Source organism: Aquila chrysaetos, chromosome 9 (assembly GCF_900496995.4).
Source record: "Aquila chrysaetos chrysaetos chromosome 9, bAquChr1.4, whole genome shotgun sequence".
In the NCBI taxonomy this organism is placed as follows: Eukaryota; Metazoa; Chordata; class Aves; order Accipitriformes; family Accipitridae; genus Aquila; species Aquila chrysaetos.
The window spans coordinates 31,576,251-31,595,779 of record NC_044012.1 but is presented as its reverse complement, the minus strand read 5'-3'; the positions used below and the strand labels follow the sequence as shown (position 1 = coordinate 31,595,779).

Here is a 19,529-nt window from a genome sequence, read left to right as displayed (position 1 = left end):
TTGATACGTTTTCTGGCAGTGAATGGTTGATGAGGTGGGATTAATTAAGGTAAAGGCAAAACAGAGATTTCAAATTTGTAGATTTGCTGTGCAAAGGCCTTAGAAGATCTCTGCCAGCAAAAGCCAGCCATTCAAAAGCTGGAAGGTTAGATTTGCAAGATACCTAAAAAAATGTTGTTAAAATATTCAAATTCAGAGGAAAGGCACCATTCGTCATGTGTTGACACAAGTGAAAGACACATTTTTATAGCCTTAAATCTAGAGCAGCTGTCTGCTCCAGAAATCCAGAGTGATGCTGGGAAACAGGGAAGGAGCCCTCACAAGCCTCCTCCCGGCCAGCCTGCTGCTGGGGGCAGGACAGAGAAGACCAACTGACCAACTTCATGCTCAAAAGCAGATGAAGAAGGAAGAGCCTGTGCAACGCTCTTGGCCCAGGTAACATGGGTACGACAGTGCAGTGCTGTTGCATGAAGGCATTGGAGTCTTTCTGTACATTTTAACTTTTGGGGTAAGTTGTGTTTAAGGCACCTACTTCAAGGAAGCCAGGAACCCTCTTTTAAGAAGCCTCTCACTGCTTAAACCTGCACAGCTGCATTTCTTGCCTCTGTAGAACAGTAAACTGAATCAAAATCTCATCTAAGCTGTGGGAGCAGAGGGAGGGATGGGGATGCAGCCAGACAAGGCAACTGCCCAGGTTTTGTTTGCTGTGGTGGGTAGGGAGGCATCCTTGAAATTGAATATGACAACTGTACGTGACTGGGTTAATTAGCTGTTGACCAAAGAGCATATGTGGTTTGTTTAGCAGGCTGTGAGGAAAGATATGCAGAAAGAACAGAGGAGGCTCTCCTGAGATAAACCAGGCTCCAGAAAACAAGGCAGGACTGTGAGAGCCCCATCCTGGGGTGTGCGCTCGGAGGAATTTACCCCGTGCTCCAGCTGAGCTGCAGAACCTGCTCCTAGTGCCGGGCAGGACAGGCGAAGTGTAGGAAGCCCCAAGCGCCGGCTGCTCAGAGCCCCTCTTGCCATCCGGGACCGAGGGGTGGGAAGCTGCCGGAGCTTTTCCGGGCTCTTAAAATTCCCTCTCTAAATCCTTTATCCAGCTGCTAAAAGAACTTGCACTCCTATAATAGTCCAGTAAGGTCTTTGATTGCCCACTGGGTGCAACGGGTGCAGATCCTTAGGGGTACATTTTGGTCAGACAGAAAAAAAAGAAACCTCAAGGTATATTATTCCTATATATCTTTTCATAATGAGGGAATTTTAACTATATTTTTTCCCCAAGATAAACATTTAATCCAGACAGGACATGTAATGTGCAAAGACTGGATTTTTAAAATGTCTTTTCTGTAGGAGTTGCTCCTAGAGGCAGAGATGGACACTGGCCAGCAAAGCCTTACCAGACACAACCCCTGCTGCCCTTCCAGCTGTCCCTCCCCTGTGTCCCCAGCTTCAGGAGCAGGAAGAGCTGACTTAGGTCTACAGTTTTCCACAGGTATCTCTGGGAAGGCTTTCCAGATTAGTGCACATCCTCTTACTTTTTGCAGGATCCGTATTAAGGAGACCGCCAATTTGAAAACTCAGTGCAAAGTTAAATGGATGAACATTAATAAAGATTTTTTGAGTCTCTTCCTTCAAGAAATCTAGTTTTGGAGCATGTTTTAGTTGTTGTAGAAATAAAAATTGCAAAAAGCCTGAAAACTGCAAGAGAAGTTGATAGTTAAATAAAATGAATGCCAAGAACGTGGATATGGAAGCTTAAGTCACTCAGGACCATAGACTGTGATATATATTATGTGATTTTTTTATTTTATGACTCCTAACTCAGAAATTAGAGTCCTTTTAAAATTGACAGATCTAATTAAAATCTGCAGTTTCCATTCTTAGCAAGTAAAATTATATCCACTATAATAAACAAATTCTCCAGTTCTAGTTTAAAAAAAAAACAAACCACTGTTATCTTACCTTGCTTTGGTTTTATTCACAAAGATGTGATTGAAATAATGAGATTATACAAACAGCTGTAATCTCCCAGGAGGTGGAAAGAGATTACAGGTAATTCTGAAATCTTTTGTAACGGCGCAACATTAAATACTGCTAGAACCAGCTGTATGGCCAGTCGTGTTACACTCACATTATTTGTGTTTAATGAAATTCCTTTGTGTTTCTGTTTTAAAGAAAATACAGATCTCTTGAATGAATATGAATAATTAGCATGTCTTAGTTAGAAGACCTTGCAAGAAATCTTTTGAGGCTATAATTATACACAGCCTCAATAGGCATAAGAATTGTTCCTTGTCAAGAGGTGTAGGGAAGAGGTAGGAAAGCTTTGAATAAAGGTCTGGTGATCCCTCGGTGCAAGGCTGTTCCCAGGGCCAGCATGGCTCTGAGTGGGAAATGCACAATATTTCCTGCCTTTGTACACACAGCGCCTGCAGAAACACAGACTGCGGCCCTAACGAACATGTCAGGCTGCAAAGTTATGGCCCAGGGCAAATATCCACGAGTGATATTAGGAGCTTTCTTCTGTTCTTTTGAGGCTTATATCTCAGGAGTGAAATGAAGAGTTTTAAGGGTTATTTACAATTAAGACGTATTCTGTAAGTACCTCTTCTTGAATGTTAGGATTGACACAAGCAGTCCTACAAATGTTGAAGTGTTTTTACTTAAATGTTTTTACTTAAAGGAAATAAGGGCGACATCCACAGAACCACGTGCTTTTAAGCTGACCATTCCTGCTAGCAGCGCAGACCAGGATGTTTGCTCTGGCCACATGCAAAACACAGGGAAGGCTCAAACCTGCAACCGACAGCAGCAGTCCCCCAGCTTTTTACATCAACCGACATCTGTCAATCTCCTTGGGCACCTCGTGACCCCCCGAGCACACTGGCACCCTCCAGTCTGGATCCACTCAGGTCTGCAGGAGGGTGTCAGCACCCCAGCTTCCCCTGAGCAGGAAGGGGTAAGTTATAGCTGCTTTTTTTTAGGGCTTGCTCTTCTCATTACATCACACACGCAAAGCGCGCTCCGTTCAAAGAGTGATGTAATGAGCAGAGCAAGCCCTAAACAAATGCAGCTACATCTTAGGGGTGGCTCTGTGATAAACTGAGCTGAGACGACAGAGTAACTGCAAAGGTGGAGGGATTATTTTCACGTGGGAAGGGAAAATAATTTTGCTGGTAGGGACTACTCCAACCTTGTGGTGAACGGGAAAGTTTTAGCATGTATCCAGCGCAGAATTAAAGCTGTGACCCAAGATGTGATTCTTTCTCTGTAATCCAAAATCCTGCAGGCTTCCTGTAACATAAGGTCCCGTCACACAGGATTGTAGATAAATGCTAGAATCCAGGGAAAATTTAACACAGACATAACACACTCCTGCGACATTTATACTATGATTATTAGTTTATTATTCTACTTCAGGATTATCAAGGCCTGCCACAATACATGTTTGATCTCTGGACAATCACAGACCTCACTGGAGGAACTGAAAGGACAATGCAAAGTCCCTGTGCTTGGTGGCTCTTAAATCAGCAGAAATCCCCAATCACCGCAAGTTCTGAGCAGGTTTCTCTGGAAACCGAGCGCAGAGGCAGGCAGCAGGTCATCGACTGCATTTCAGGTGTCCACCCACACACGTATGAAAAGAACATACAAAAAGGGCATGAAACGAGCAGACAGCACTAATACAGATCTCGAAAAGAACCAGGGACAGCAAGCACACTGAGGAGGGTCTCTAGACCATATGTTTTCGGTTGTTTGTGCCAAATCCAAGGAAACGGGATCCCACAGATACTCTTTGTGAAAAGACAGCATTGCACTCAAGTTTTTACTTTAGCTTCAGTCCTCCTCATTCTACCTTTTAATTGCTTCCTTTCCCTTCCTTTTTCCTTCCACTTTGCCCATTTCCACCCTTTTTGCAACAAACCCACATCCCAAGAAGCCCAGTACCGACATTCACAGCCGTTGCACCTCCTGTGCATCACCCCCCTGCCCTGTACATTACTCTCACCCTGAGCTACCTGGACCAGGGCTGCCCACTATTGCACTTGTACAGCCCGGAGGCCACCAGGCCCGGCTCCCGGTTTGCCAGTCCTGCCGCCAAGTGGGTTATTATTATTATAGTAACAAAAAAGATGAGGCATCGTCTCGTCATTTTATCTTTCTGATAGTAACGACCCGCCGCGCCCTGGCCCCAGGCGAGCTGCCGCGCTGGGTCTGCCTCAGCCCAGGTGTGTGGTCGCCTCAGCCAGCCGGTCCCTCTGAGGGGACCGTCCCCACGGCACGGCGGCTCCGCCGGCGCCACACGGAGGGTTTTATCTCCACCCTCAGCCCCACCGGGCGCTTCAGGCGCTGCCACAACACGAAGGGACCCGGGAGAAGAGCGGGGGACCCCACGGGGGTGACCGGGGCCGGGAGAGGCTGCGGGGACGGCTGCTGAGGAGAAGCCCCCGCCTCAGGCAGGACGGGAGGACAGGACGGGGCGGGGCGGCGGGTGGCGCGCGCCACCACGGCGCCGGGCCCAGCCCCGCGCGATGACGTCAGGGGCGCACGTGGCCCCCCGGGCCCGGCTGCGGGCTCGCGCCGCCGCCGGCACAGCTCCCGCCGCCGGGTCCGCCGCACCGCACCGCACCGCACCGCGCCGCGCCGCGCCGCGCCGCGCCATGAGGGTGCAGCTGGAGCGGTGCCGGGGCGAGTGGCGGGAGCTGGAGGAGGAATTCCAGCAGCTCCAGGTGAGGCGGGGGACGGGGAGGGGGTGTGGGGCACCGCGCCGGTGCGGTGCAGCGCTGCGGGGTGTCGCGGTGGACCCGGCTTCGCTTCCGCCGCTTCTCTCGCCCTGCGCTGCCTTCCCCGGCTTTGCTTTGCATCGCTTTGCTGCGTGAGGCGAGGGCACCGCGCCGGCTTCGCCCTCAGGGCTTCCCCCCCCGCGCCCTCCCTGCTTCCCCCCGCCGCGCTGCCGCAGGCTGGGAGGGCGCCTCGCAGGAGCGGGGCCGACGGCGTGGGGTGCGCACCCTCCGGGGGGGGGGATCCCCACCGCTGACCCCTTCCCCTGGCAGGTACCCGCCTCGGGGCAGCCTCGGCAAGATGCTTCCAGGGGTGCGGGAAAGGCTCACCCCCTCCTCGCTGCACCCAGGAGAGGCCCCGGGTGGGCACAGGGCCACGCGTGTACGCCGCCTTCGCCGCAGACCCGGGGGGCACGCACGAAGCGCCGCTGTGCATTGATGCATATGCTTGCACAGCACCCCAGAAACGTCGCTGGGCCCCGGTACCCCCAGGCAGGTGCTACGTGTGCGTGGGACATCCCAGAGCGGCCGTGCCCCGGGGACGTCTGATGAGGCACCCGAGGGATGGAAAAGGGGTGGGTTTGCGCACCCATAGTGTGGCAGAAAGAGCAATGCCAGTAACACCTGTGCTGCGAGCATCTCCTGGATGGAGTCTGATTTCACGTGGTGAGATACAAGGGGTTCGAGTGCTGGTTATCCATCTCGCAAAAGTGTGCGGAGGGACAGAAAGACCTCGGAGCAGCGGCTGAGAGCTGTTTCTGCAAAATGCTTTTACCTCCAGGAAACCTTCCCTTCCCTGTATGTCATCAATGCTGCACCTATACACGTGCTTTAAATCTTTAAGCCAGTTTTAAAACGCAACGGCTGTTCTTGCCCTGTGTGGCTGTTAGCCTCTTTTAGGCTGTTAAACAGAACATGCGCCACAAAAAAAAAGTGTGATTTCCAGATTTAGCTCCATGTCTTAAAAGTCAATTCAGATTGTACGCTTGTTAACAGAAGGAAAGGTGGTGGTTGGGCGTTGGGGGGGAGCAGCAGCTGGCATGGTTTTGTTGATCACTTGTTTGCTGTATGTGCCAACCAGCCTTCTCGCCGAGCACGTTGCTTAAGTCTGACCTAAACCACAGCAAAATGTCAGACTTATCCCTGCCTCAGTTTCCCCATCCATAAAAGGGAAGTAGAAACGCTTCTTGGTGGGATAGCAGCTGCTGGTGGTATGAGGTATCATTGCCCAGTGGATAGTACTGTAGAGGTGAAAAGTTGGAATAACATCCCTTATATGAGAGCTTCAGGGCTCACAAACAGAGTTTGTATCTGAATGCAGCATTGCAGAAGAGGGGAACACGGCACTGTCATGACGACATGACTTGCTCCAGCTCTGCGAGATGCTGGTGGTGCTTAAATGTGCTTTGGAGGAAGGCTCTGTGCTCCCAAACTTGATTCAAGTCAAACTGTGATGTGTTGGGATAGAAAACCCAACTCTTCAGTAAGAAAGTACTTCAATATGGGTGTCTGCTCATGCTTGCCCTTGCATGTGGCTTTTTGGACACACTCACAGCATCTCCTGCTCTTGAGGAGCCTGGTTTTCCTGGCAGCAGCTTGACCCCCCTCCACGCCTGCATCACTCCCCTTCAGCGCCCTTTTTGGCTGGCCTGACTCTCCTCTCCGGCTGGAAACGTTGGTCTGGGGCCGTGTGGGAACTGCTTCTTGCATTTCGAAGGAGCTCACTGTCAGCGTTTTTCAAGGTATTCTGGTCAACCCCACTGAAAGGGTCTCTTGTGCAATGCCAGCAGGGAAAAAAATTGGTGGTGGGCAGATTGTGTGTTGAGAGCAGTGCCGGCCCCGTGAGGCAAAACGATCTCTGTTTCAATGCACTCCTGCCCTGTCTCGTATTTTATAAGTGTGTTGTAAGTTCTGGGTCAGGGGCTGTGTCTTCCTTCTCCTGTGGAGGAGGACCTTGGACTCTGGTCATAGTTCCTGCCCCTGACATGCTGGGTGGCTGGCATGGGGCACGTGGGGCTACGTTTGTATTTGGGGAGCTTGAGGGGCGTCAAAGGGGCTGATGCTGCCGTGCAGCAGCACTGAGCATCCCCTTGGGGCAGCGGGGACCAGCCGTGAGATGGGGTTGGGGGACATCCAGGTTTGCAAAGCACTTCTAACCAGCCACATCTGCAGATTTTTGTTGTTCGGGTTGCTAGGGCAGCGCCTCAAGCTTGGCGCTGTGGGGCATTGCAGTTTTGGGGCACAAACATGAGAAAATGCAAGTTGCCCTGCAACAGCTTATTAATTTAAACCCTGCGTATGAACACGTAAACCAGATTTTGATTAGAAAAAAGCCCTGAGATGGCTCCCTGTGAATGTGGCTTGAGTCCGGCAAATGAACAAGCGCTGACCACAAGCAGGGCTGTTGTGAGTGCAATGGAAAATAGACCTCGAGGTACCTACACAAAACATCAAGTAGTTGCAGCGTGGGGCTGCCATGCTGAGCTGCTGCCTGCCCTTAGTCTGCGGGCAAATTGGGCAATGCAATTTCCTTTCACAAACTGGGCAATTGTGGTCCTGGCGCTGTAAAACTTGTAAACTCAGGTGCAGAGACAACTCGTGCCCAGCAGCTCTTCAACTCAGGGCAAAAATACTCCTCTCCCTGGTGCACGCATCCTTTGTTTTTCAGCATGTGTTGCTCCCTACACGGAGAGAGAGCTGTGGCCAGACCTGACCCTCCATGCAGGTATTTGGCCTGTGGGTTATAGGTGTTAATGTAAAGGCAGTGCTGAGCTCCCTGCACTGCCAGTAGGTCCCCTTTTTAAGCAATCGCCTCTCTTGATGAATAAATAACTTCACTACTAGCAAATGTTATGTTCTTCTAAATACCAGTGTCATTTTGAAATCGTTATCCTGATGTTTTTGGATAGCGGTAAGAGTTACCAGCTCTCAACTTGCCTGTTTGTGTTTCAAATAAATACTTGAACACTATTTTGGCAAAGAGCTTCTCACACCCTTTGAACCAGTCTTTTTAAAGATGCTATTGCATGACATCTAGAGAAGCAGAAGAAGTTACTGTGCAATCCAGTGAGCCCCAAAGTCCTGCCCATGCTAAGCAAAGCCAAACCCATCCTGAAAGGATGAGAGCTGCGGTGCCTGGACATGGTTAGTTTGGTTATTAAGGTTTTTAAATCGGATACCAGAGCTTGTTTTGCATTGCTGCTGTAAATAATGAACAGCTAACAGGCAGGCCCCAACAAGGAGGAGAGCAAAGATTTGTTTTGTATGGTTTTACCACCATGTTTATGCTTTGGGAAAACTGGTGGTAATTTTCTGTGGTTGTTGATGTGCCGGTAGATAAAGCAGCCGTGCAAATAGCCATTTAACCCGTGCCTTCATTTGGCACTAACTCTGCAAACTCCGTTTTCCAAGTTTTTATAGATCTTAAAATTTGCCCTGTGGGCATTGCTTGGGGTCTAGTTAGCCCTTCCTGAGGTCTCCCTGCACTTGGGAAGGTGGTGAAATCACTGCAAAGGGCGGAAAAGCAGAGCATGTTTATTCCCATGCAGAGGGAAGGGTGTGAGAGCAGAGGCACCTCTCAGTGGGCTTGCAGTTGATTAGCGCGTCCTTGTTACGGCCAGTCAAACACTAATTGGGGGCTTCAGAGGATCAATGAGCTGTGATAAAGAAGTTCCTCTCTAAGAGCATCTAATGCCTTAGCATCCCAGGGAGGGGATGGGTTAAGCTCTTAAACCAGAGTCAGTAGGTTGCTTGAACATACATGGGGTCAAGATGGCAGTGGTGGCCAGGAGACATCTAAACCCCCAGACACGGATTTGTGGCTGGTTTTGTGTCTTCCCCCCCACCCCGGGTCCTCATATTTCTTCTTTTTTCCCCAGAATTAATCTGGCTGGGAAATCAGAGTTCCTGCTCTGAGATTTAGCCACCCGTTTGATGGGGACAGATTGGGATCACACAGAGGATTAGGGGCTTTGTTACAGAGTGAAATGGGAAGGAGGAGCTCCTGAGTGAGAAAGCTCCTTAGAAAGAGGAAATGAGACGAACATAGAGAGGATGCTCTTCCTTTTGCAAGGGTTTCATTAGTGTCCATTTAAGCCATGTTATATCTGTGCTGGTTTGGCATCGCCCCCTCCTTGGTTGTTCACAGGGGTGCCTGTTGGCTCCCAAGAAACCAGGGGTTTGCTTGCTTCCTTCAGAGGTGAGGACCAAATGCAATGTGTAACCTAGAAGGGCTCTTCCTACCTATCATCTCCTCTTCTCCTGCAGGAAACACACAAAGTTTACAGGCAGAAACTGGAAGAAGTCACCAGCTTGCAGACAGCCTGCAGCAGCTCCATACACCGGCAGAAGAAGACACTAAGGGATCTGAAGCACAGCCTGCAACGGTAATGGGAGACCTGGAGGGTGGAGGAGGCAGGGATAGGATCTTCCTCTTTCCCAAAGGGCTGAAATGTTTAGATTTTTAGCATTTTAATATGCAATCTGTGTTGCTGTTGTAATTTTGCTCCGTATTATTCTTGAGTCACCTCCATCTATCACAGCCAGGTAAAATGTTTGTAACCCTGTGAGAGATGAAGTCCTGTAAATAAAGATCTCTGAGGGAGCCTGTGTGGGTTTGCATCCTTGCAGTATGTGCCATACGCTGCAGGACTGTGCAGCTTTTGGTCCGTGTGTTTTGCTAGGTGACCAAAGCTTTGCTCCGTAAGCTGTGCGTCAATCCTTGAACCTGAAGGTGTAACTTGCTCCCGGGTAGATTTACAGGAGGGAACTGTCTCTGGCTGCTTGGCTGATCCCCGGGAGCCACAGGCTAAATTCCTTGTGTGCAGGTCTGAATACACCACCTCCAACACCACGGGTTGTTAATGCCACTGTGCACTGCTCTCTGTTTTACATTAATTGGTAAAACCTCAGTTTGTCAATAAATCATCAGCTGTGTGTTTTGTTACATCCTGAAATATTTCATGCCTGATGAGCTGCAGCCTCTGCAAGGCCAGGGCCTGAAACTGCGCACAAAGTTCCTAAAGTGGAAGGAGTTCCTGCAAAAAACCACAATATTCCCTAAGTGCTCTGCTAGGGAAGAAGCACGCAATCCTGTCACTGAGCTGAGATGAAGAAAGAGGCTGATTTATAAACCATTTGGTTGAAATAGCTTACAAGGACATAAACCAGGCACTGAAATAAAATCATGGCTAAGCCAAATGGTGCTGCACAAATACAGGAGTGAAGTGCGCAATGGCATCAGCTCATGCAGTTAGCTTTTTAGCAGCATGGATTTTATGATAACGTTATTTTCCTTTAAATAAAAAGGAGGTAAAAACATAAACAGGAATATCTTGTTTCTGTGTTCTTGCAGGTGCAAGCCCAAAGCAAGTCCTGAAGAGTTTGCTCTCATTCAGGAGATCAGCACCCAGATCAAGGAGAGGCAAAATGCCTTCTTTGACATGGAAGCCTACTTGCCAAAGAAGAACGGGTACGTGCTTTGCTGGGGAGGCGTGTGCTCCGGGAAAGCTGATTTTTCAAGTGTTCGCAGCGGTGTTGTTCCCGGAGGATAATGTGCATGTTGAACAAATACATGTAAAACTGGATTAGTCATAAATCTCTTGCTGAGCTGCTGTGTCAGTTGTACACAGAATTCATTAGCTGGAAGTGTATGTAAATGTACTGCATGTAGGCAGTACAGGGGTTTTTGTTAAAATAAAAGTAACCCTGCATTGGCGAGAAGTCATGCAATTCACTGTTTCACACTGATGTTTTTCCACACTGTGCTAATTTTTTAAAGACTAAATCAGCATAGGAATTTTCTCACTTTTTTTTTAAATAGTGCTTATAACCGACTTAAAATTTTTACTTTGCTCCAAGTGGGGTTGCTAGGACATATTTCTTTGAGTTGTCAAGGGCTGTGTGATGCTGCAGCCCCTTGGAAGTTTCTATCAGAAACTTTTCTTCCAATTTCTCCTTGTTATTTTTGGTTTTGGACAGTGCATACTACATATCTCGCCCTTAGACTGTAGTGCAGAAAAGGGACCAGGAAAATAAACCTTTTCTCTAACTTCTTGGAAATGATGACCAATCTTTCCACATTTAAATCCTCTTCTGTAGTCTCTCTCTCCAGTTTGCCTTAATTAAAACCTACAGCAAATGTGGCTTTGGCAGATACGCTGGTCTCTTCAGCTCTGATCTGGGTCATCCTGCAGCGTTCAAATAAAATGACTTACTTGGGTCTGCTCTTGTTTTTTTGTCTTCCAGCTTGTACTTAAATCTGGTGCTGGGAAATGTGAACGTAACTCTCCTGAGTAACCAGGCAAAGTAAGTGAATGTTTCCACACGTGTGAATTTGGGTTTCTCCGGGGCCAGCTGTGGAGATGGACTAAAGTCCAGAGATGAGAATGGGTTTCTCTTAGATCTGATAAAAGATGAAATGTCAAGGGTGAGCAAGTTGGACCGTGACACGGGGCCAAGCTAATGCTTCATGTAGCTCCAATGGATTCTGTCCATCACTTGCTTTTAAGCCCGGCCCAGCCTGTTGCCTTAATTGGGGGAGGGGGAGTGGAGGGTTGCAGTGATAAATGGTATTGTGACTTCTAGGCATACAGTGCTCCAGAAAATGGACATTTTTTTTTTTTTTTTTTTTAAATCCTGTCATTCCAACCCAGAAAACAGTTCTTACGGACTTAAGCTGTTGTCTTGCAGTATAATGGCCATGCAGGCAGAATGCTGCTTTTCACCTCTGTCTGCTGGTTTTCTAAATGTTTCAAGCAAAACTTCTGTCTCTGGGCTTGGCATGTGGATTTGTGTCTGGTTTGAAAAAAAAGTGAAGCCACGTTCCGGTAAAACACCCATGTGTGTCCGTAAACGGTGGCTCTTCCCTTCCAGGTTTGCCTACAAGGACGAGTATGAGAAGTTCAAACTTTATCTGACGATAATCTTGTTACTTGGGGCTGTTGCCTGCAGGTTTGTTCTCCACTACAGGTAAGCCTGCATTTTTACTTTTAGTCAAGTATTTTGAATAAAAACGTGCTGGGTTTGAACTAACTGTTCTCTTCTGTTAAGGACGGTGAGACAGGCTCTGGCAATGTTTAGGCTTTGTGTAGTTGGACAGCAGGATAACTTTTGCACCTCTTCTTCAACACTGGCAGGCCCTGTATTTTTGCTACTTGCTTTTCCTTGTTTAACTTTTTTCGGAGGCTCTTGTAACTAAGAGAAGTCCAACATCATGTTTCCTGATCTGTCGTTTTTCTGGAGTCGCGCTGTGCTTGGGAACGAGCAGTTGATTTTGCTCACGGCTTGTCCCAGGCAGGGGCTGGTACCGTGCTGGAGCTCTGGGGTTGCAAACACAACAAGGGAGGATTTGCATGAAATGATGAGACCTGAAATGTTATCTCTAGGTCACGATAAAGTATCTGAGCACCAACAAGCTTCCACTATTCAGTTTTGCTTAAAAAACAGGAAGGTGTTGGAGCCAGACACTTCCATTGAGGTCTCTCTGGGTCTGGGGTGAATGCAGGATCATACCGAAGAACAGTGCTGCCATACACAGAGGCTGCCCCGAATATCTTTGGCTTCAGGGGTTTGCAAATGGCAAAATAAAGGTGTGTGTGTGTCCCCCCCCGAGTGTGATGCTCTTCTGCTCTTTTAGTTGATTGGATTTATATAGATCTCATGGAATCTCCTCATTGAATTAGCCTGGAAATGCCACTCTAAATTGGATGATCCGCTGCTTCCATGGTGCTTTCTCTCCTTCAGAAGGAATTAATGTCATCTCTGCATACCTGCTTATCAGCTCAAGATCTGCAGTGTTATATCACAGGGCACTTCCCAGAGGAAAGGACTCTGAGCCTGATGGTGCTGTCGATGTGTGCAGCTCTGCATGTGGGTTAGAGATGTTCAGGACTGGGGCTTTGTGTCTGTAGCCTCACTTGGGCACGTTTTCATTTGCCCAAGGGGAGGGAGGAAAAATAGGGGTTTTTTGAATGTGTCTTTATAATTAACAGGATTTTTTTTTTTTTACTGTGTGTTTTTTCTGTTTAACAGGGTGACAGATGAAGTGTTTAACTTTCTGTTAGTGTGGTATTACTGCACGCTGACGATACGGGAAAGCATTCTCATTAGCAATGGATCAAGGTACTGTGCCACCTGAAAAACTATTTAAAGGATGAAATGTCCTTAAAAGAAAAATGTGCAATAAAAGGGCATTCAGCTTGGCACTGAAGCCCAGCAAATCCAAGATGCTGATGCCTCTCTGCAGGGTCTCTTGTCTCCGTCCCCCTCCCTGGCCGCTTTCGAGGGCAGATGTGGCCACCTCAGGTTTGGGGAGGGAGGATAATGTGCAATTCCTAAAAGTCCATAAGCTCTTGGTTCGAAGTGTTGGATATTTTTCGTAGCTATGGGTTAGTTGTAGATGCGGTCTGGGGTGTAAGTGTGTACATGTTTTTGGTCACTGCCACATCTCATGGAGTGTGTGACTACATTACAGTCATATCAAGGGAAAGTTGGCGGTTAGGGGATAATTGTATAAAGAGCTGGGAACACAAGTAAAACCCTGGGAGAAGTTAACTGCAAGATGATCCTTACTGCAAGTCCTCGTTTCTTTATGGCACCCTTAGTAGGGATATCCTAAGGCAGGGTGGTGAGGTCCTGCTGGTGAATCACTTCTGGAGTAACTCCCTTGGGTCTGGGTCGAGAAGTTGCCTGAGTTTGCACTTGTGTGCAACCTGGAGTCTGGTGTCAGATTTTAGCAATAACCTGATGACTGCATGTCCCTGATTTTCATCATCCGGATAGGCTAGTGTGGGGAAACTGCAGCAATCGCCACGTCTCTTCCCATGCATGTCAGTTTGCTGCTGGGTGACTGCCTGCTGCTGCTGCGACATTTGCAGCTCCCTGTACCGTTAATTAATTGGGCTTCTAACTTGTCTCGTTTGGCACCTTTCGGGCAGGCAGCATCACGTTAGCCCAGCTTCCCACATTCATTCTTGCTCTGCGTGCTGCTCAGAGAACTTGCACACTCCCTTGTAGTGGTGCTTGTACAGGGGTGGACCAGCACTTGTGTTAGTGGCAGGAGTCAGTGTTGTCCTAATTAAGTAGCATTATCTAATGATCAGCTGGGAGCAGCTCACAGCTCCTTGTTCCAGCCAGTCAGTTCCCTCTCTGAAGCCAGTTGCTTCCATGATCTCCTCGAAATGGGGACGGGAGGAAGCACTTCTGGGAGTTTTGTCTTGACATTGCTGGCTGGATGCTTGTGGTCTCCACTCCTGATGCAAGAGGGGGTTTGTGCCTGGAGGCAGGCACCAGTGTGGCATGTGCAGCAGGAAAATCAGGCCCTTCCTCCTTTGTCCAGGGGCAAAATCTTAAAAATGGGCTGATTTCTGGGAGCTGCTTGAGGACACAGTGTCCAGCACTGACTGTGGGCAGCAGGGCTGAAGCAATCTCTTCTGCAAGCATGGCTGTCCCCAGGGCTGCTGCAGGCATGATGTCTTGTTTTGGGGTGCTTTCCAGAGAGGAGGAGGGGGATTGCTGTGGGGCTAGAGACAAAGAGGAAAAAACAAAGCGTGGGGACGTAAAGTTGCTTGCCTGAGGCCAGCAGAGAAACAGCTGAGCCTGGGCTTGCTGTATCTGCAGAGGTTGGTCACAGCACCTTGGGTGCTGTCTTGTGTTAGAGGTCACACATCTTTGATTGGAAACACCCCAAATTAAGCCATCGTGTTGGCTTAGTTTCCAAAGCAGTGCCATCCTTGGGGCAGCTCTTCACTTCTTGATTCTGCCTTGCCACATCTTTTGCTCACTTTACTGTAATTTTCTGAGCTTTCTGCAGCTTTCGTGTCTGAAAGAAACAGCCACCTCACAGGAAGGACTTGGAAATGTCACTTATTTGTATGGCACAGAAAAAAAAAAGGGTGTGTGGGCTGAAAGTTGTGCATCATTAGTCACCGCGGTGCCTCGTGCTGCAGGGACTGCTGCTTCTTGCTGTGCTGGAGAGCTCGTGGGAGCACACGAGATGTGCCCTGGTCCTGAGCCTCCCTCTTGCAGTGGTGGATTCTTGCCCCCAGCTAAGCCATATTGCCAGGGCAGTGCTCCACATCACCCCTTTGCTTGAGTTGGGCCATCTATTTTGTTCCCTGTCCTTCCTCCTCCCCCAAGTCAGGGTAATTTTTTTTGTCTGTAAAGCCAGACTTACAATGCTAAAGTCCGTGTTTCTTGTCTAACTGCTACGTTTTTTCTGTTCAGGATCAAAGGCTGGTGGGTGTCTCATCACTATGTCTCCACATTCCTGTCTGGAGTAATGTTAACGTGGTGAGTCTGCTCTCGCCTCCTCAAGGTGCTTCAAGCCTGTTTCATGGTGTTTGCATCATCTGAGCATTTAAATCCAGCGTGACCACGAAGCTGTGGCCACATGGCGAAGCATCAGACTTAATATTTGTCTGATATTACAGGTGTTTTCAATGATAAATACAACACTGCAAGTTTGTATTTACATTGCTGATTTCAAAAAAAGAAAGAAAGAAACCCAAACCCTAAGCTGTAGTTGTGCTGATGGTAGCAAAATCTCTGCAAGTCTTTCAATTTCTGTCTCTGTAACTAAGCAAACAAGCAGCACTTTGCTTTAGAGGGAGGACACCACAAAATTAATCTGTTTGGTGCCTTTACTGAACCCAGATTACAGAGTATAAAGCCAAAAATGCAAGTTACCTTCCCATGGGTGGTGGTGTTGGTCAAACAACAAAGCAATGCACCCCGCGTACGGTGCCTGTGCAAAGTGTCTCAACTTTGGCATGAACTGATTAGTTAATAATTAAAAATTGTTTTAAAACAACAAATGTTTCTGCTCCTAAATCTGTAAGGGGACAACATCATGGCTGGAGCACAAGGTCCCCTGTCCTCTGTGTATCCTGAACTACCCTTAGGATAAGGAGCACAACCACCCCCTGCTCCACCACTTGGATTCTTGATGCAGACGCTGCTGAACGGCTTTGATCGCTGCCTAGAGAAGACAGCGATAAGCAAATGAATAAAAGGGGGCAGCATTTATACGTGTTGAAGAAGGGAAATCTAATTGATGAGAGCGTTTCCTACATGCCAGAGTTGTGATGTGCAGCTGTAGCACCCTCTCTGGGCTCCCGATGGGGTGGAGCAGGCTGGGTACCAGCTGCTTGCTTCGTTTGCTAATGGGATCTGGCTTGGCAGTGAAGGAGAATAGCACACTGCATCGTATGCTTTTTATCAAACAAATTGACCTCCTTTATATTTTGCTTTCAGGCCAGATGGACTCATGTATCAAATGTTTCGCAGTCAATTTTTAGCATTTTCAATATTTCAGAGTGAGTATATCTTACCTTGCTAATTCATGGGGTAAAATAGTTTTGTATGGTATGTGCTTAGAAGAAAACACTTCTGCTTCGTAAATACTAGAGTATTAAACTGTAGGAATATAAAGATAGCATACAAATATAAACAATAATTGAATGCTGTTGGATTAAACATTATTAAAATAGTTTGATATGTTTATCATACTTCTGAATAGCCAATGCAATGATGTTTTATCTCTCCTTCTCCAGGTTGCGTTCAGTTCCTACAGTATTATTATCAAAGGGGGTGCCTTTATAGACTCCGTGCTTTGGGGGAGAGAAACCACTTGGACCTTACAGTAGGTGAGGTTTTCTGCAATACTTTCTTTGCAAAGTTTTTGCACAGGTTTTAGATGCAGTGATAGGGAGAGGGCTGCGTGGTCTTCCGAGAGCGAGCTTTGCAGAGCTGCCACCCCCCTGCCTTGCTGCCTATATCCTGAGGCAGGAAGGGGAGTGAGGCTTTTATCCCCCTCCCTGGGTCCTGTGGCTCGGGAGCAGAGGGCTCTGGTCTCCGTCAGCTCTTGAGAAGGTTAAGATGGAGGTTTTGGTCATCCCCATCTTCATCCTCCTCCCATTACCACACCTTCAGGTATATATTTTAAATTGGTTGGTTATTGCGGAGTTGGATGAGAATAGCCCTTATGGGGCGGTCTGGGTGGGGAGGGCTGCAGCTCCGGTCCTGGCTCTTCTGTGCTCACTCTCTGTCTCTTCTGTTAACCTTTTCCAGAAGGATTTCAGTCCTGGATGTGGCGGGGGCTGACGTTTCTCCTTCCCTTCTTGTTCTTTGGGCACGTAAGTTGGGCAATCCCGTTCCCCCGTCTGCGGTGCAGGGCCTGGGTGGGTCTGCCGCTGCGGTTGCAGCACCATAAAAAGGTGCTTTGGATCACACGCACCCATGGCAAATGTTTCTAAGGGTTTTTTTTTTTTGCTAGTAAAGAAATTGTGGTTTTGTTTTTTGTTTGTTTTTTTTTTTCCTTTGTAGTTCTGGCAGCTATATAATGCAGTCACGCTTTTTGGATTGTCGAGGCATAAGGATTGCAAAGAATGGCAGGTGGGTGTTGGTTCTGCTCAGAAAAAGCATGGAGCAGGAGAAGAGGGGGTGTTTAACCACATCCTTAAAGACACTTGGGTATCTGACCCCATCTAAATATCTCAGGATGATGTGGCACAGAGCCTATACAAGAGAACTCAAAATAAATGTGAGTTACCATAGGGAAGTTTGCACCCACGGGTGACCACACAAACTGAAAGGCAGAGCATGTAGGGGAAGAAAATACATGTGGGTAAAAATCTCTCCATATTGTTTGTGTATATGGGCATTTAATAGCAATGGCTGTTGAGTTGCTGGTGGTTCTTTATGGATGATCCATGAGTTACACATACAAAAATATGATGACAGTGGATCACTTTAAAAACATATTATCTGCTTTACTGCCCCACTTCTAGGGATCCTTCCACTTGTTTTCTCAGTTCCTGTCACCCATCAAACACGTCTGTCCCTTTCCAGCTATACAGTTGCTCCTGTAGATCCAGATTGGACCACGTCACATGTGCAGTGGTGCATTTACTGTGATGGTCTTTATTTTGGTCAGATCTTGCTGTAACTTGTGTGCTCACTTTGTTCAGGAGGAACACACCTTCCCGCAGAAACGGGTCATTCCCTGACACCTGTGCCACTGCTGTTCAGTGCACGTGCTTGTAGTGTAATGTTAATCCATTAGATTGGACTTAATGATTTGATTTTACTGTCTGGTAGAGTCAGCGGTGTTGCATATAACCTGTGTTGTAATATTAAAAAGTAGTAAATGCTACTTAAATAATCATGATAAAAATATACTTCCTGTTAACCCACACAGCTGGATGCATGGATGTGTATTTGGCTACAATCTTCTCTCCTCGGATCTCCGTGCTGACAGATCCCTAGACTTGTCAACTAAGCTGCACCAGAGTTCACTTACATGTGGCCAAAGTGGTACCCTCAGCTCTCACCCTTTTTTCCCCTTCTTCTCCCCTCAGGTTTTTGTTTTGGCTTTCACGTTTCTGCTGCTCTTCCTCGGTAACTTCCTCACTACTCTCAAAGTGGTGCACACTAAACTCCAGAAAAACAAAGACAAAATGAAGAAGCTGTGAACCCCCTGTCCCTGGTGTGTTGGCTGCCATCCCCCTGCCCGCAGCAGGTGCTGGGTTTGGGATGGATCCTGCTAAACCCCAGCAACACGATGGATGGGCTCGGAAGGACTCGTCTGTCCCCGTGTTTGGCGAACGATATGGACTCTGCCAGCACAGACTCAGTATTAATGCAAGCATGGCTCTCCAGTCCGCAGTCCTGCTATTTATGTACATTTAATACAAAACGTGTTTGCTTTTGGGGTTTTTTTTCTGTATATAGAGCAGCATACACCTGCCCGGTGAAGTGCCAGCATTGGGGGAATGTGGGATCTACTGTAATTCCAATTCTGGAATGATATTTAACACTTTGCATTTTTATTATTTAAATTCTGGGTATTGGATTTGCAAAGGTTTATGAACACTCCAGGTTGATCAGTCATACAGACTGAATGCTGTTTTAAAGGCATTTGTTGAAGGCATATTTTCAGTGGCAATACTAACCTGTGTGTACTGTGAAAAAAAAAAAAAGCCCATCTTTGTACCATACTGCTGCTATATACACTTTTAAAAAGCTATTTAAAGAAATCCGCTTTTGAAAACAAAAACAAGCGAGCAAAAGCAGTTTTTAAATGGCAGGGAAGTCTGCTAGCCCTCTTCCAGGGAGACCAGGTCATCTGTCCAGGCCTGGAAAAGACCTAAAATAAACCATTCAATATGCAGCTGCTTCAGCCTCTTTTTAATAACAAATACACTGCCCTTCGGGTTGGTTTTTCGAGACACCATTTTTCCTTAAAATAGCCTTGATCAGTGGCAGTAAGTGCAGTTGCACTTCGGTTTCTGTTTTCAGTACTGTTTGTTCCCAGTGCTGTTCTCGAAAGGGGAGGACAGGCTCAACAGAAATATTAAATACTTTCTTTAGATGCTGCACTTGTACCAGTAATTAAGAGAATGTAAACACTCATTCAGGAGGATGGCAGAGGACAAATACTGACTGCCGTCCTGCTTAACTCCTTGTGCTGCTTGAACTTAAACTTAACTCATTCCAATAAGCTTGTTTTGGGTGCTGTAACAGCTGTACCTCCCAAGGCCAGCTGCAGTATTGTGAGCTGCTTTAGGCAGCATCTTTCCCAAAGGTGAAGGCTTCCTTTGAGCTAGCACAAAGGCCACATTGGGCATACGCTTTGGCAGAGTGATCTGAAAATGATGCCCTTCTCCCAGTAAGCATGCTCATGAACAAATATATATGCACTACAGACTTGAAATGGTTTCATCAGTTCTTCTGTTGATGCGAGGCTAG

The 19,529-nt window shown here is 47.5% G+C and overlaps 1 protein-coding gene across 2 annotated transcripts; it reads left to right on the top strand.

Moving 5' to 3' along the window:
* The first annotated feature begins 4,571 nt into the window (after positions 1-4,571).
* On the top strand, positions 4,572-18,951 carry TMEM120B (transmembrane protein 120B). Of its 2 annotated transcripts, XM_030025848.2 has the most exons (12): positions 4,572-4,730; positions 9,048-9,166; positions 10,135-10,251; positions 11,028-11,087; positions 11,655-11,750; positions 12,813-12,902; positions 15,006-15,071; positions 16,035-16,096; positions 16,334-16,426; positions 16,851-16,915; positions 17,106-17,174; positions 18,140-18,951. In XM_030025848.2, the coding sequence occupies exons 1-12, from the start codon at positions 4,662-4,664 to the stop codon at positions 18,251-18,253; spliced, it is 1,020 nt and encodes a 339-aa protein (XP_029881708.1). In that variant the 5' UTR covers positions 4,572-4,661; the 3' UTR covers positions 18,254-18,951. The 2 variants fall into 2 exon arrangements, with proteins under 2 accessions (XP_029881708.1, XP_029881709.1); XM_030025849.2 differs by lacking the exon at positions 17,106-17,174.
* Positions 18,952-19,529: the final 578 nt, after the last annotated feature.

What these genes read in the sequence shown, in the direction of transcription:
- TMEM120B (XM_030025848.2), top strand. Translation starts at nt 4,662, where the DNA reads ATGAGGGTGCAGCTGGAGCGGTGCCGGGGCGAGTGGCGGGAGCTGGAG. An exon ending in AGGTTTGTTCTCCACTACAG is followed by an intron (nt 11,751 to 12,812) that starts GTAAGCCTGCAT and finishes TCTGTTTAACAG; the next exon opens with GGTGACAGATGAAGTGTTTA. An exon ending in CCTTCTTGTTCTTTGGGCAC is followed by an intron (nt 16,916 to 17,105) that starts GTAAGTTGGGCA and finishes TTTCCTTTGTAG; the next exon opens with TTCTGGCAGCTATATAATGC.